The 18,505-nt window shown below is 35.4% G+C and overlaps 1 protein-coding gene across 1 annotated transcript in view; it reads right to left on the bottom strand.

Annotated features, from left to right (window-relative positions):
- PGR (progesterone receptor) overlaps positions 1 to 18,505 on the bottom strand; it is a 35,880-nt gene that overhangs the window by 6,713 nt on the left and 10,662 nt on the right. Inside the window, exons 3-6 of the mRNA XM_057399795.1 lie at positions 13,172 to 13,288; positions 6,113 to 6,415; positions 5,169 to 5,313; positions 1,796 to 1,926 (exon numbers count right to left, since the gene is read on the bottom strand). Coding sequence (XP_057255778.1) covers positions 1,796 to 1,926; positions 5,169 to 5,313; positions 6,113 to 6,415; positions 13,172 to 13,288 — 696 coding nt within the window. The remainder of the gene's footprint in view (positions 1 to 1,795; positions 1,927 to 5,168; positions 5,314 to 6,112; positions 6,416 to 13,171; positions 13,289 to 18,505) is intronic.

Genomic DNA, 18,505 nt, shown 5'->3' with positions numbered 1-18,505 from the left:
GACATTCTGTTGTGCTTAATGCAAATTACTGCTTCTTCAAAATGATAGAAAAAGTAAAAAAGAGTTCATCTAAACAATAAATCAAACAGAAGACAGAATGAGAAACTAAAAGTTCAGACTTGATTTACTGTTAGTATATGAAAGCTTGAAATGGCCATACTTTCACATTTGAAGAGGATTAAAATGAACACCATGACTGAAATAAAAGTAGTTTTAAAAAACACTTCAGAGCAACAATGAGGTTATATGTTTTTTTGAGAAGAGTTTTGTGGAATTATATTTATACAGTACCAAACGTCTACTAAATGTCTCAGCAACAACGGTTAGGTGTGTTCCTTTTCCCAAAGATCTGACAAACTGTTTTTTCCTACAAGACAATAAGTGCAGGAGAGAACAAAAAGCAAAGCTCATCAGCACAGGTAGAAATACTTTCTTTTTTTTTTTCCTTTATAACTAATTTCTTGCATATATATATAAACAAATCATCCAAAAAATAAATTTCTGAGTGCAATGCAATTAGTAAAGAATGGTAGTTTGATGAATAATGTTAAACTGATGTACACATATATGACACGGATTGGATCATTGTAATGCTTCTTTTAGCTTTGAACATTCTGGGACAGAAATGGATGGCTGGAAAATCACAAATGGATCTAAATTTCACTGGAATTTAAAACTTCCCTCTAAGATTCAAATGATAGGCAAGGGAGTTCATTTGTGATGAAAATAAGATGGAAAACATTTAAACGAAGAATGCATTCAGAATTCAACAAAGCAACTGGATTTATAGCAGGGATGGATTTTCATCCACATTATTTTTATTGCTTTAGCAGAGTATATGGTTTTTTGCTATTATTATAGTATTTTTAATGTTCATATGAGCTAAATTTAATCTTTACTGCTTATGCCCTGTTGAGACCAAGGGTTGTTTTAGCATGCAGCCAAGGAGAGCTTAAGGGGGAATAAATTTTAGCTCCTATGCTTTACAACCAACAAGCACATTATGCAGGATTTGCACAGCTCTCCTCTGACTCCATAGGTGTGTAGAGAACCAAACTTCAATATTTTTCCAATTTTATTTCTCAGAGGTGCTTATTCTCATTTCTAGTAGCACCTGCACCATTTTAAAACTTTCTATTTGGAGATTCATAACTAACAATTATGGCCTCAGCAGATGTACACGTTAGTATTTTAGAAAAGGTTGGAAGATACCTTCATCAAATACCACATTCCCCATTTAAAGTGGAATGCAGCCGTATGCTGGATGCTTTAAAAAATGTGTATGATTAAAAGTGACCATGGCTTTTGTTCTAAAGATACAAACCAAAGAAAAACATTTCCATATCTTTGTGTTAAACTTAATCTATTTATAACTACAAGAGGCTGAATACGTGTTAATATTGTTTGCCATGTCCATCTCCCTAATTCTTTTGAAAAAGTATGCTTTAAGTTCTTGGCCAAGATAAAGCCCTGAGTCCTGACAAATTATTAAATATTTTTCAATGTATTTCTAATGCTTGTAAGGTTTTATTTTTTTAATCTGTATAAAGTCATTTAAGCTGAAGAGCTTCCAGGCAAAAATTCTGCACACTTGATTTGAAGATGAGAACCAAGAATGAATCACAAATTATTTGTTCCTTATAAACACTAGAAAAAATATTTGTAGGCCTTGGAATACTAACATTCCTCCTAAAGAAGCTTTAATTGGTTAAGCCAGACAGCTCAGCAGTTGTCAAGTTAAACAACATGGTTCAATACTCTTCCTAGTGAAAAAAATAGAAATCAAAGAACCTACTTGTGTTGAGGAGTAACAGCGCTTTCATACACAGAAACTCTTCTTGGCTAACTTGAAGTCTGACAAATTCCTGTGGGAGTTGCCACATGGATAGGCACAGGGAATAGAACGATGACTCTTTCATCCTCTGTCTTACCCAGAAAAGGTAAAAAGAAATAAAAAAAACACCAAACAAAAAACCACAACATGAAAATAAGGAACAGCTCCAGTACTGCTTGTTTGAAGAAAGTACCTTGTTAGCAATTTCATTGCCACATTACAGAAATTGAAGAAAGTTTAGACACATGAATATTCTGACATTTTTGTACCTACAACCAACGGCTGGTTTTTAATTGTAATGAATGTGCTATTATTTGGATCTTACTGCCACCCAGAAAAACAAACAAAACCAAACCTCAGAGATTATGAAGGCTGAATGCTAACTACCAAAAAAGGGGGTTTATTAATTAAAAACACCCTAATGATTAATATTTTCTTTTAGACACTGACAGAGTTTCATATTCTCTGAAAAGATGTCAAAGCATGAAATCAAAGACAAACCTAAAAGTTTACAGAAAACTTCTTAGGTTTTGCAAAAATGTCTGCATCAAAATATTTTGTTGCAAGTCTAACACTGTACTGCTAACAGCAATGATATTATTTTGTAATGACTTATGTCATTAAAGACACAGTTACAAATGTTGCATGTAAATATATACCAAAGGCTTTTAGGTAAACTTAGACATTAGTACAGCCTTATCTAAATTAAGAAGTAACAGAATAAACCTCACAAGGAAATACATAAAATTGTTTACAGTTTTTTTGCAGCACTTCAGTCTTACTTTTCAAGATGTTGGTATAGTGAGTATATTTTATTGCATGCATTTATTGGGAAGGCAGTTTTCAACTGAAATGACTGCCACAATTGCATTACAAAGTTTGTAATCATCTGAACTGAATTCATTGTACATTAACCAGAAGATCCAGTAACTTGGGCTAATTTTACAAAGTCGCATCTCAAACCAGATGAATTAGGTAAAAGAAGAAGATTAAATTTCCCCCTCAACACCCCTGAAGTTTATACAGCATTCCAGACTGACTGCAGATAATACCTTCAACAATGAAAACAGAAGATATTTTCCATAAACAAAAGGCTTTTCTCAATGCACTGAGGTATCTTTCTTGTTATTTAAAGTGTTACTGTTATCATAAAAGAAATTTTTTTCAGCTTTGTTCAACATCTGATATCTTGTACCAGCTCTTAAATGACTCAGACATGGAAATTTAACCTGTTAGATCTGAATGGACTGGTTATTTCTACATCTACTTTAAATCTCTCTTCCTATTCCTTTCTGGTAGTCTCTATTCCTAATTATTATCTATGAACAGTGATAGCAGTTTTCAGGGTATGTTTAAATGCTGTTCTTAGTCATGTTTTGAGACACTGCAAAGTGTAAGTAACAGCAAATCTTTTTAAGAGCTGAAAACCTTTGTCAAACTAACACTCCTGCCTTTCTTCGTCCAAAATCAATGCTACCAAGCACATCATTCCCAAGGAGCACGACGACTCAGTTTGCTAAATGACAGACTGGCTGTGAAACAAGCTTTGGATTGTGGTTTCATGGTCATTTTGAAACAACTCAAGTGTGTGTTGCCCATGTGTCAGTATTTTCCATTATCTCCTTCCACCTCTAGGTGTGCACTCCCACTATTCCGGCATTAGTGCCTGCACTCCCATGTGGGGAGTCAGAGCAGGGATCACCTCCACCTTTTAATTAATGGCTTTTTCTGAGGTATTTCTCAAGCATATAATTTCCTTATCTGCTGGAAAATGCAGCCAGATAGTGTTTGACCCATCTTAAGTGAAATCATGGGGATGCATGACCAGGACAGTGCTTAGCAGTTACCTTTGCTTAAAGTGATCATGAAAGTACAATCTTAGACATCATTGTAGACAAGGAATTGCCTTACATTTTACTTATCTAAAAGCTAACTTATTTCCCAATAAATAGTTGCAGCTATGATTTAGTGCTCTGGTTACTTTTCACATCTAACTATAACATTTCCAGTATGACCTTGATGACATGTTCTACAACCAAAAGAAGTTTATGTATGTTGTCAGTACGTCTCCTCCATGTAGATGGCCTTGAGCTACAAATAAGAAGCTGTCTCTGAGTATAATCAGAGTTCATAAATCTAAACCCTATACTGGAAGAGAGTCTTCTTCACAAGATGGCAGCAGTGGTCCACACACAGGGAAACACCCCAAGATGTGACATTGCTGCCTAATGCCATCTGACTTTCTATTTCTTATGAATGCAACCATGAGATATATCACAGAATATGCTGGAACAGAATACAGTCAGAAATTTTCTCAATCTCATCCCTTCAAAGTATTTCCATTTGTACAGCAAATACACATGGGAGAGGAAAGAATTCATTACACTGTAACTTCACAGTGATTTACGATCATCTGGAAGAGACAAGGTCAGGAGCTACATGGCCTGCTCCACCATGTATTTGCTATGAGGAAGTTCACTGACAAGAACTTTCCTATCTATACATTTTAAATTCAGATACCTAGGTCTTCTGCAAATCCACCTCTTAATCCTTAAACAGACATGTCTTGCAAGAAAACTGTTTAACTTTCATCCCACTTCATAGTAGTTCTTTTAAGATTTTAAGAAAAAATAACTAAAAAATGTATTAAGGAAAAATAAACAAAGATTAAATAATGTTTTACTGTTCACAGAAACCTCCCATGTAGCATAAAAACTGTATCTATCTATATATCTTTTCTGAAAATCTGACAAACTGTAATGACGATTATCAGAATTAATCAGCATAGTGAAGAAAAATCTAAGCCAACAATCTCTCCCTCAAGACAGAAAAGAGCAGTTTCACATATTTTATCCTTGATATTAAAATTCCTTCTTGCTAAATCATTACAATTTTCTAACAAGAAATGGCCTTCAGAAAATCAGAGCTTCATCAGAAAGTGTCAAAACTGAGTATTTAGTCTATACATGAACTATCTGCAAAAAACACTCAAACAACAATGATCAAAGGAAATCCCATTCTTAAACATCAATTCATGTCTTATTCAGGTGAATGCAGGTAAATCTTCCAACAGCATCATTTTTAATACATTTTTCTCTTAGGTAACTAAAATATTATTCAAACTTTTTGTTTGGCCATGCCAGCAGAATATTTGGGATTCCCACAAAACGCTTCCCAAAGTTACTTTACTTTAATATGATCAGAGCACTTGGCTGTTAATTCTGAAACAGAAAAAAAGTAGTGAATGAAATCTTGGTCTCAAGGAAGTCACATTCTCACTGACAGAAGTAAGCTCAAAATATCATTCATGTCATGCAAGAGCAGTTCTACTTACTCATTTAGAATCAGATCTGGTGCAAAATACAACATCTGACCACTGACATGTTTGTATGATCTCCATCCCATTGCAAAAACCATTAGACTCATCCATGAGTACTGGATGAGGGTTATCTGATCATCGATATGTAAATTCCGAAATCCTGGAAATTAAATGGAAAGTTAAAATAGTTCATAATTTTCATTTAGACAACAGCTGAGTAGGTGTTCTGAGATTGCATTTCGAGCATTTGTCTTTTCAGGTGTTGTCAGTTTTATAGCTCAAAGTTCAGCCAAGAGGTATGACAAGCAGAAGCTGCAATGGTGAGGAGCAGTGATAGGTACTATCTTTTCCTGCAGCAGCGAAGTGGCACACTGAGCTCACATGAAGTTGTGCTTTCTAGTCTTTCTGCTTGATATATTGATTTTTATATATGCCATAGGATCAGGCCCCTATGACCATACAGCACACGTACATGCATAACATGATTTTTTTTTGGAATCCACAATTGGATCTTCATACATTCAGTTACTTCTCATTACCAGTCTATTTGTGAGCTGCTTAGTCTGAACTGGTACTATTTATTGCAGCTTTTCTCTGTTGCTTTCAAAAATTCATTTTAATAAGAAAAAAGAATATGCAGAAATATAAGCATTTTTTAACACAAAAAGAATTAATAACAGATTAGGAGGGGTTGAGGTGGAAAAGCTGCTCTAACAATCACATACCAGAACTCTCCAGGCTTCTACTGATTTTCAGAGTGAGTTTCAATGGTTAGATGCATTCCTTCAAAAGTGCCCCCTTATTAAAATGAATTTGATCAGATATATTATCTGATTAAGCAGAAGTTTGATCATTTTAGAACTTTAATTAACAGGCAGACAATAATATCCTCTTTTGACTGCTCATCCTAGGACATATTTGCTTAACTAGAATTCACTACATATAAGAAGTGCTATTACCTGGTAGCAATTTAGACCATTTGACCACACAAAGAAGTTGCCTCTCACAAAGATGATTTAGACTGGTCAGCAAGGAACTTGGTGTTTCAGGTTTTGTATTGTCATAACCTGCATAGACAACTTCTGGCTCAATGCCTCTTAAGACACTTATCATTGGGGGAACAAACTGTATTTCTTGATTTGGAGAAAAGGACAGCTTTTGGGTAAGAGACTGGCTTTCATCTTGAAGGGTCGCTGGCTGCTGGAGTGCAGCATCTAATGCTCTCACAACCTTGATTTTGTTAAACTTTTTAAATTTTCGACCTGAAAGAGAAAATTGTTGAACCGTTAAAAAGAATTAACCATAAACACTAATACTCTCCATTAGTGGTGGATTGCACTTTTAATCTATACAAGGAAACTAGAACTGTCTTTGGAGTAAGCTTTTTATTTCTTTGTCTATTTATATAATTAAGAATAATCATGGAAAAAAGAGTTCCTACTTCCATATCCTCCTCCCTTCACTAAGAGATGAACGGAACCCACCCATTAAAATTATTGCCATGAATTCCAGGTTACAGTAACCTCATAAAGTGTTTTCTGGTTCAGTTCCCACTGTTCTATCATGTGCTGACAGCAGAGCCAGCTGGCTCTACAACTCAGCTTCTATTCAGTGTTAACTTAAGGATCCTGTTTCTTTTTTCTCCCTAATACTCAGAAACAAAAAATGCTAGTAATTCATTACTACACACAGAAATTCTTTTCCTCAAGCTCCACAAAGGCTTTTCAGTCTCATGGCTAAATTCTGTTTTGACGATCTGTAGGGTAATATATTCATCCTGTTTTCCAGAAAGAAAATACAATTCAAGGGATGAGTGAAATGCCAACAAATACTGTAAAACCACATGCCAACACTTAAAAAACCTCTTCACTTTCTGAAGAACTATTTCTCTGTCTCAGTATTTGTAATTCCTATTTTCATATTGCAGCAGTTTGAAGAAAACTAAAGTAACAGAACTGCCTTTCCAAAATAAACACAGATACTACATCTGATATGGCTATGGAAATATACAGAGCTCTAGGTTGCAACTCTTCGAATTTCTTTCATGGAAACAGTCTCGCAGTACATCATACAGACACGGAAAATCAGATCTTCAGGGGTTCAAAGACAGTAACCCTCAGTAACATGTTACCATATTACAAGTTTCATGAAAAAATGGCTGCACGGAACAGATTTCCTTTAAACAGATCCTCAAAGGTGATGGAAACCCTGTTAGATCATTAGTTCTGCCAAAGAGGTTTGGCTTAGTGAAAAAATGGATAAAAATGGAATGAAGACACTGATTCTTATGGTCTGATTTACATGATGGTGGGACACTTAGAGAGATGCAGGGTGATAGCAAAAAAAATAAAAGGGTAAATCATTCTGCTAACAAAGAAAAAAAAAGAAGTTTACATGTTTCAAGTTTACCTTCAAGAAAATAACAAGGAATGAGAAGGTTTTGCTATAAAAACCATCCAGAAATCACACAGGTATTTTTACTCATTGAGGTATTGCATACTTTAACAATAGTAGAAAAAGAGATGCACCAGATTTCACTGGGTGAAAAGAAAATCCATGACTATCAGACTGCTGAACCACTGAGAAACTGCATTATAAAATGCCAACATGTAAAAATCACTCTGAAAGTATGGGAGGTGAAAATAGAAGCATAACAGTATGCATCTATTTGGTTGAACTAAGATCCCGTTTATAATGTGCATATTGAATTGTCTTTTAAAATATGGTACTTTTATTTACAAGCAACAGATTAGACAAGGGAACTCACCACCTTCTAGAAAAAGAGACAAAGACGTCTCCATCTTTCACTGCCTTCTTTTTATTTTAGTTAAAAGTAGTGCTGCTCTGTCAGAATGCAGCCAGTGCACCAAAGAGACCCCAGGACACGGTAGTAGGGAAGCACAACTAAACTTAGGCACATGCTCTGAATCCATTCTCCATCATTTATGGAAGGAACCCCAGGGATGCTAGCATAGTCAAACTCATCTATTACTTTCCTCCTGAGGAAAGTCCCGGTCTTCCAAACTACACAGTAAACCAGAAAGGTTCAACAAAATTGACTTTATGTAGGAACATGCTTATTCCATTTTCTTCAGGTGTTGCCATACCATACAAGATAGAAAATGTTATGAAAATCCAGTGTTTCTATTTTGGAAGACCTAGTACGTACACTTCAGAGAATTAAACTGACCTTTTCAAAACATTCATTAGTAGTACACAGGTAGTATAACTTCAAACAAGATTAATACCTGGGAAGATTCCTTATGTCATTTTTAAATACTTTATGCAGAATGAATTCTATTACTTAAATCAACTATTCTTGATGCACCCTGGCATAACTGGAGGCAGAATCATTTTGTGAACCAGACAGGACTGAGCAGATGAACACGATCTAAAAAGCCAAAATTTGCTTTAAAAAGTAATTTTCTGTTATTCCATCACAAATATGCATGTTTATGCACTTCAAATACAACAAAGTTGTACCCAAAAGTGCAAAACCTCAATTTAAATTAAAACAATATTTAAAATCCAAAGGGTATATACTAAACAAAATTTCAAGAAACACTACTGATAGTATAAATATGAATGATGGACTCTTTGGTCATACTCATCATGCAATGGAGTCAGGGCTCATACTCCCACCAATTTGTGAGTTTAATTAGCTTAGGATCATGCGCCCCAACAATCTTATGCACATTTCACCACTTGCGGTAGAAATATAAATATTGCTGATCAGTGACTCCTTAGTGAAGAATCAGACACAAACTTACTTACATTTTGTTACATTTATGTTAACAGCTGAACCAAAAACAAACACCCACAAAAGAATAGACAGCATATTATGACAAGAGACCTAGGGCCAATTTCTATCATAATATAGTCTCAAACATGCTGGGAATTTCCCACTAACTATTGTTTAGGCATGAAGGAAAACAGAAGGAACAATATATTTGATAGTTCATAAATAATGATTTCAGGTATTCGCTGAAATAATGGCTTCGGATACTTTTACAGTTCAGAGAACAAGTAAAGAAAGAAACCAGAGTGTTTATCACATGGAAATGTTAGTAGTTAATAAGTACCCATGTTTCCAAGTGATTAAATGTATCAGAATTAATGTCACACTGGCTTGCAGAATTGCTTATGTGTTTATTTCTAATTATGTTGCTTAACAGCCACTAGAAAAGCAACTCCACTTGTTACCTATCTACTGCAGAGGCGCCTAATAACTCACAGTAAACTTGCCCATCCACCACAAGGAGACCACATCAAATTAACGCAAATTCTTAAGGACCTAAAGAAAACAACAGATATTTGATAACAACTTAGTTTTCAATTGCTCCTTACAAAAATATCCAGATAAATTCCTGCTGTAAGATAAACAAATGCCTTCACTTAGTCCTATAATGTGTAAAGAACACTAACCCACTCTGGCCATTATTCACCTTAATACTAAAACTTGTCTATGCATATTTAGACAGCACACCTTCTCTTTGGAAGATGTTCATTAGTTTGTTTAAAGATAGACAACCAAACAAGATGCTTCCTAGTACTCACAGTTCCCTTACCCTCAATTATTATAAATAGCATGAGTAGTGTTTGTGTACATGTACCTAGAAAACATAAAGAAAAAAAAAAAAAAATCTCATTATCAAATCTACTAAATCTCATTATCAAATACCTTAGGATTTTCTCTTTGAAATATAATTCTGTATTTTAATATTCTTTTAACTGGGCATAGAGAACCATACTGCCAATCAGCAATTACTGATAACAGACATTTCATCTTAAAATGGCTGGGCTTTCTAGTAAAAGTCTAACATCATACTATCCTTCTCCATACCCTGTAATCAGGTGAAAAAATATTGATAATTTATTATTCTTGACAGAACACTAGGCTTTGACTTTAAGGTCGCTATGCTCTTGCATCTTGCGTAGGAGAATAAGCTGTACACACCTTAAGAGGGTGTATACAAAATAAAGGAACAAAGCAGCAAAGCAGAAGTAATAGATCTTGATTTTAATAAACCCTTTAATGCTACCTCCGAAAGCATTACCTTGAAAATTAATTCAAATGTGTCTGCATGTAATCACTGCAATGTGGACTGAAAGCTGACTGAAACAATGAAGAAAGCATTAATTTAGCAATACAGCTGAACAAGGAATCTGTGACAGCCAGCCTGGGAAAATTACAGATTCACTGAAAGAAAAAAAGCTAGGCATTTGTTTATTCCAGAACCTGACCCAGCTCCCTGCTATCCTATTTGGTAGAAGATTAGAAAGGGAACAGATTAATGTGTCTAGTTAGGTGATTATAAAACTCAAAGACAATTAACAGTCCCCCAGAGAATAACAATTAAGGCATTATGAATGTATGCTTTAATTGATACTTCCCTTCCATATACTAAGAAAGAAGAAACAGACCACATAGTGAAATTGGTTACTAAAGCTCTTTGCTGCTAGTCTACAATTTACTTAAAACTGACTACAATTTATTTTAGAACAATGCAGGTTCATTTCACTGCTTTGACATCAGGGTCAGAAAATGGAACTGCTGCCAGTGAAATATAATATTCTCTAGCTATATGGCTGCCACTCAGTAGTAACATTTAGCAGAAGATAAGTGTACTTCTCCCAGCAGTGGGTTTAATTAATGCAGTAAGAATCCTTAGAATCTTATAGTTAACATCCTGTAAAATCTTAGTCTTTTTGACCTTGATTAAGCAATATTGGAAGTCTATATTTAGTAACTGAAGGATAGCATTAAGAAACTAAGTAGCAGGAATGAAAGAACAAAAATATATCTATGTAAGTTCTGAATGGCTGAAATCAGAAAATGCACAAAAAATCTTAAAGTATAATAGCCTATAAATATAGTATTTAAAATACTGACAATTCTTACTCATTTAAAATGATCAAGAATGTATTTAACTATGGTTGTTTTTTTTTTTTTTCCATGAACTGGAAATTTGTTTATGGACACTTATGTCCTGGGGAAAATTAGCCCCATATATGAATCAGTATGTTCATCAGCATGGCAAGTCATGGGTAGGAAATATTCCACATGTGATACAATAAAGGAAGTATAAGAAATGGCAGAAGAGGAAAAGAAAGATGACAGTAACAGAAGAAAGAGCATTATGGCCTAATTTGAGATTTTTTGGTGTTTTGAATTTTATATCTTCATTTCCTCATCTTCTGGCCTACATTTGGGCAGAGACATCTTTTACAGATGAGGGTGCTCAAACCTCACAAGACAACCTTACAAGTTGTCCTCAACATTAAAAGACAGGCATCTGCCACCTCCTCCTTTCCCAAGTCTTGCTCTTATCACATATTTTCCACAGCCCACTCTGGACCCCTGCCTCCCCAGCTTTCTCCTCTTCCAAACCTGGGCAAACAATGTTTCAGGTTCTGCCCTCATAGTAATACCTTTTTTCTCCTGCACTGCTACCCCAGGTCTAAACCACAACTTCTCTCTGAGAAGGATCCAAAGGTTATATTCTTTTGCTTTTGTCCCTCTTCCCCCAGTCCATTGCCACCAACACTTGTCAGCTCCATTTGCTTTACTGAGAGGCAGCACTGACTGCCCAAGGTGCAGGAAGGAGGGAGAGACAGTAACACCAATTAGATTGATGGCTCTCATTATCTCCAGCACTGTGAGGCTTTGCAGTTTCAAGACAACTCAAAGGAGAGGCAGCACTAAAGATCTAGGGAGGCTCAGGGGTGCAACACAGAACACAGTATATGCCATAGCACCGCCTCTCCTCCCTCTCATCCTGCTGGCTATTCCCTGCAGCACTATCGCTTACAGAAGATGAAGTACCAACAGCCACTCGCTGTTTGGGAACTACTGATTCACATCACCAATAAACGTATAGAGGCTAACATGATGGCCATATGTGCGGAATCCTCCAAGTCCATATATCTACAGGCACTGAAAGCGTAGAGCTGTGCAATCAAAATATCAGTCTGAAAACTATGTACACATTTAAACTTATGAACACAGATTAGCAGGATAATGAAGTTATGCACAGCATATAATGCCAGTTCTTCATTCAAAAATGAAAAACAAAACGCAGACAGTGAGATAGAGATGTTTGATGCACTAGAATAAATTATGTTAGGAAGAAGTTATATTAGGAAGAAAATGTCCTTTCTTATTCATTCCCTTTGAGTACATATTATTTTTATTATCTTCATATAGGTAATTTCTTATGTATTAGCCATGTATTTTCAAGCTTTGTGGTGATCCCAAGCCTTATATAGCTAAAGTTCTTGTGAAAAACATAAAAGGAATACGGTTGAATTATCTTATAGTCCTTTCCAACCCTAATTATTCTATGATTCTATGTTCATCATTCTCGCACGTTGGCATGGCAAAACTGTGACTACATAATCCTAAACCATTTATTCCCTGTCGGTTTTCAAAGGCACAGTGCTCAGTTTTGGTTCACTTCACATAAAAAAGGCAAATCTGTTGCAGCAAGAGCTAAAGGTTGGGATCCCAAAGATGGGATTTGCCAACACCTAGTATGCAAAGTCTGTAGTGTTGGTGCAACCACTACCAGGCCCTCTTTGGCAGAACACAGTACATGTTGACACATACTCAGAGCAATTACAGAGAGCACAACAGGAAAGTGAAGGAGATAGTACTGATTCTTGATTTTAGTGTCCATCTCAATTTGCTTCTTTATGTTTTTCCTAAATCTAATTTCCTGTTCCAAAATTATTAATAAACACAAACTAAAGACACAATTCCTGCCCTTGAAAAAAAATGACTATGAGCACACAGGGTGGGAGAGATTCTTACATAAAGGTATTTTTCTTTCAGGATTTCCAGACTCATTAAATAAAAATTATAGAGAGTTGTAAAACATCAGGTAATTCTTCCAAAACCAATATTTAATGTGATTCTTTCCTTTACAGTATGAAATCAATGTGGTCTAAACTCCACAAATTGAAGGTAGTGTTCTTGACTGCTCATTTTTCTGACTCAGATTTGAAAAGCAGCTCACCTCCCAAGACCATACCGGCTTGACAGCACTTCCTCAAGCGACATGCTGGACAGTTCTTCCGACGAATTTTATCAACTATGCAGTCATTTCTTCCAGCACATAAATAGTTGTGCTGCCCTGTAGGCAAGAGAAAAGCAGGATTAATACTGTCTTCTAAACCAACAAAATTACTACTGTGAATAGATGTTCCAAAAAGTAGAGGATTCAAAGATTACTTGAACCATTAAAGGTCTCCTTCATTTGACGCTTTCAAATAACCATGTGTTACTATTTAAATACAATAATTTGTCTGGCCTGTTTCAGAGTGAATCTCCCCTCCTATGAAATACCAAAACAATTAGCAGACAGAATGAACTGCTTAAGTTATGTACTATTGATATTTCTTAAGTAAATCAAGCATGAGGACACACCGCTTCATTTCATTCAAACCTATGTTTGTTTTAAGCTACTGTTCCTGATTTTAAAGAATTTAAGTAAATTTCATGTGGAGTTTCCAACCGAAAACTGAATGAGGAAGTCGGGGCACTGCAGAAAAGAGCCCTTTAAGCAGAGTAAATTACCTCTGATGGAGAAGCAGTTTTGTACTAGACCTACTGAAATGCCAACTAAACAGATGCAGCCAACAGAACCATAAAGGACTACTAGAAGAAGGCTGTAACTTTTTTGTTTTGGTTAGATCTTAGTTTATTGTTTAATTCTGAAGGTTTCAGTTCAGAAAAGCCTGTCATTACTGTATTAGAATAGAATTTTTTTAATGCAATCAGCTTCCAGCAGAGCAAAAAATTAAATTCATCTGGTATTTCGGCATTCTTATGGACAGAAACTTCAATACCTCCAAATTTCACTTGAAGACAATGACAAAAATGTATTCTTATGCTTTAGTATGATACTGATAATTTCTGTGATTTTAATTTTGACTAAGAAAACAAAGCTAAGCACATAAGTAAGAAGAAATAAAAGCTAACTTTCACTTATCCTTTCAAATTAAGCCCAGGTTTGCCCTGTAGGGTTTAATTTCAACATCTGTTTGATTACGCACATCATCCTCTGTGCATGTCTGTATTTTCAGTTTCTTACCAGTACCTAGCATGAAAGCATAAAAAAGAAAACCAAAAGTATTTATTCTGAGAGCAACAAAATGGATCAAAAAAGTGTGGACAACCTATGCTAGACCCTTAAAATTTTCACTACTTTCGAGACCAGAATTACTCAGCCATCTGATGTCACCAGTATCAAACAAATCTGAGGTGATTATTCTGCTCAGATGCTGCTATTCAGCTTTCTATAACCATGTTCTGTCCTTTCTCTGCACATGGTAAAATGAGTAACTGTTCACCAGTAACTTTTCTCCACAGAAGACAAAACTGAAAATGAATCCTGAGATGAAAATGCAGGAGAAAGAACATTCTACTGTAACAAGAGAGCTACTGCTAAAGTACATGAAACAATGTATTTTTTTCTGAGCTAGCATTTATTTTTTTTATAATTAATATACTCCTTACCCATATTTTTAAGAGCAACTTAAAAAACAGTTGCCTCACGCATTGCCTGGCATTTGAAAAGTACTTAGCAATGCAGGAAATCAGAAGAAATTATAACTTAATTCCTCCCATTAATTCTAATCCCAAATTCCTTCTCACAGGAAAATTACCAAAAGTAACAAAATGAATACAAATCTGGCCTGCTTCAAGCAGCAGACCAGAAATCAAAACACTTATTTTGAACATGTCTTCCCCAGGATTATGTGCAGTTTTCCCTCATCTTGCTTTTCCTTCAATAGCTACAAAAGCATTCAGTCTTTTGATAAGCAACAACAGTTTAAAAACTCTGATAGTTTAACTAAAATCTATGAAGCATCAGATTATCTCTGCACTGTAGCGTTCTGATGCTTTAATGTAATTAATTTACAAAGGAATGCTTAAGCACAGGTTAAGTTTTGTTTGTGAGTGTCTTGGTTTTGGGGGTTTTCTTTGGTTCCCTGAAAGGAACCTCTTCTAGACCTCTTTTCTAGGGAATCTTTTGAGTCTACACAATATTCTCTGAGTCCATAAACCCCATGTCCATTACAAGACCAAAAAATGGAATACGTATTTCCAGTATGGCAGCAAATGCTCACAAGCAGGTCACAGTGCTACAGACATTGTAGCATTGTAGCACTATAGCATACAAGGTACATACTTTCCCCTATAATGGCTCTGAAAAATGCTGATCTACAAAAGCCAGTGCCACATTGTGAAATATGTCTCTTTAAGCACTCAAGAGAACACTGTTTACAGTTCTAGAATGATGTCAGTATTTAAAATACACTCCTGTTATCAGGATGTGGTTTGCGTACCCAACACCCAAGCGTGTGCTCTAGCTGCTAGAGGAGGCTAAGGACTTCGGGTAGAGGCAGCAAGGGCAACACTGTTCCTGCTGCAACAGGAAATTATTTGGAAAAACAGAAGTTAGTGGTTTGATTTATACTGATAACATTTAAATAGCCTGCATTATTTATCAAATTGTAGAATTTTAAATTTAGAGTTACACATTTCAGTCTAGCCACAGCTCTTAAAAACTTCATAACTCAGGGGTTATCAGTAGATCCAGCTTCCACTTCAACTGGAAATACATAACTTACTTCAACATTAGGTAACAACTCAAATTGCTTGTTATAAATCCAAGAATGAACATTTGCAAAATAAATTGTAGTGAATCACAATTATGAAAACTACTCTTCAATGTTTGTATGTTCTAGACTTTAAAATTAGATTAAATAATTAGGATTAAATAATCTCTCTGTTCAATACATACCATGGAAGAAATGAAGTCTTTTATTGGAATTTAGACACAGTAAGAATTTGCTTTGATCTTCAGAAGGTATTATTTCATAACTACTTCATAAATTGTACTTACGAATCTAATTATGACCAATGACCTAATCTTTTTCTGTCTTCACCTAGCTTATTTCTTCCATAAAGCCTCTATGATACTAGAATAAAAAAAAGCCAAAATCCTAACCACCCAACCCCTCCATGACATTATGTCAACTGATAATATCTCAGTCACTTCAAGTGGTTGATGCTTACTGTCAACTACCTCGTCTTCAAGACTCTACACAAGCCAATCACATCCTACACTTGAATTATACCTTCATATGAGTTTTCCACTCTTCTTGCTTCTACCCAATACCCAATACCTGCCATCCCAAAGTGTATTCCATTCATTCTGATTCAGCTGCAGCTTATGTGGAAAACAAAGGTTCATTTTTTTTTATATATATATAGTATTTTTCATAGTCTCATCTGTCAAGGACTTTCCTTATAATGTCATTCATCTGACTGGACCTCATATCTATAGATTAATCTGTGAATGTTTACTTCTGAGAACGTTTCTACCATTGTGCAGAGTTCTGAGAAACTGATACTTGTTTGATGTTGTGGCAGCAACTACTTGAAAGACATTTAGTTTAAGAAATGGAAAACATGCCATATATTTGGTTAATTTCAGAATTACAGACAATATTTAGTTAGATGAAGCTTTTTGTAATGTTTTCATGGGATGCTAAAACATTCAGTTGAAAATACACTTGCTGTATCTCAGTCTTCATGATCATCTATGTTAACTGGCTTCAACACGTGAGCATTAGTTACATTAAATGCATGTACTAATAAAGTATCTAAAAATCCTCACCAAGATAAAATTCCTGTTCAACTGGTAGCTAATCATTCAGTATCCTATTATAACCAGGGAAAAAAAACAAACAAAACAAAATAAAAAAAATAAAAAAAAAAATAGGTAGTAGTCTAATAACCAGGCCACAGGTCAGAAGGTGAAGATGGGTATTTGTGTTTCTTACAAAAACATGAATCTGGCAACTTTCTGCAACTGCCAGTTTCTCATAAGAATTCGCCCAATGCTGTTTCCTATACCCTTACTTTTCACCTCTTTTTGAAAGCGCACATAGTAGCTCTCTCTCAGAATATCAACGTATCAGCTTGAAACCTGGATTTGATTGAGAACATGGAGAAAATACAGAGGTGATCTCAGCTGTTACTCATACGTTAGATTCTTGTAGGACAGCTTTTTTCTCAATCTCTGTCAAAGTCCATTTCTGTTAGCAAAGGTGGTGGTTCTAACTCAAACAGGCAAATACAATTTTAAGTGCTGTAATGACTAATGGCAATTTTGAATGAGAAAGTGGTCAAAATGCCAATGGTCCACACACACAAACACGATCATATGTTTTGCTGCACAGACCATACTCCAGCATGGAGGCATTTTAATCCAAATACTGCTGGAAGCAGCACTTACAGGGATCTTCAAAAATTACTGTATTATCTGAGTGACATGCTGTAAGTCACTTAAAATAATTCAAATAAACTAATGAGTTGCAGAGATCTTGTGGATATGAAAAATATGGAAACCATAATGCTTTAGCTGCACTGGGGTGTAAGATGCAAGTGATTAGTTATTATTTGTGTAAGTGCATCTATGCTGAACTGCTGCCAGCCTAGGCAGAAGCAAAGCACTGAAAATCACAGAAACACAGAACGGTTCAGGTTGAAAAGGACCTGAAGATCATCTAGTTCCACACACATCCCCTATACCACTTGTTTGCAAACTCTCAGTTCCTCCTGTCTGTAAATACAAGTACTTTTGCCAATCTTTTTTTCTCTCCCTATATATGATTCCACCTCCCTGTAGCACTCAAAATGGGCAATACTTCTGTATAAAATCATCCTATCCCCACAACTGGTGGACTGTTCTTTGCAAAACATATCACAGTATATTTAGTCTAGTTTTAGACTTCTGCCGAAAACCAGCAGATATCCATTGCATCTCTTTGCAAATTATTCGATTGCCAAATCTCTATGTTAATTTTTTTGTTTCCTAAGTGCTAGCTTCCAGTTTTTGCTCAATGTTTTACTACCAACATGCCTTATATCTTATTTTCAAAAGTACCAATAAAATCAATAGGTTTAAACCAAACCAAACAAAAACAAAACAGAAAAAATCCAAAGGAATGACTCTTTTGACATAACTAAATTTGGAACTCCTGGTCAGGGGTTCTTGTGGAAGCCAATAATAAACATGGTTTCAAAATAAACAAAATGGAAAACAGCTTCACCTATATACCTATACTAAACATAAAGGAACAGATATAGCTTTTGAGTAAAACTGGTTTCTACAAGCTAAGACAATACTAGATTAAGAATTACTCCGCACTTGCTCTGATAATTTTTCTATAATTAGGACAAACACTCTATCCTAGCTCATCACCAGTAGTGGGAAACGCAGCAAAATTGGCTTTTGCTCTGATCTAAATCTGACACTCGTCTATTTACACTCTTT

The sequence above is a fragment of the Pezoporus wallicus genome, unplaced genomic scaffold (assembly GCF_028554395.1).
Source record: "Pezoporus wallicus isolate ANWC-B61680 ecotype Strahan unplaced genomic scaffold, APGP_CSIRO_Pwel_v1 scaffold_6446, whole genome shotgun sequence".
NCBI lineage: Eukaryota > Metazoa > Chordata > Aves > Psittaciformes > Psittacidae > Pezoporus > Pezoporus wallicus.
Note: the sequence above shows the minus strand (reverse complement) of the source record. Positions and strands in the feature narration are given on the sequence as shown.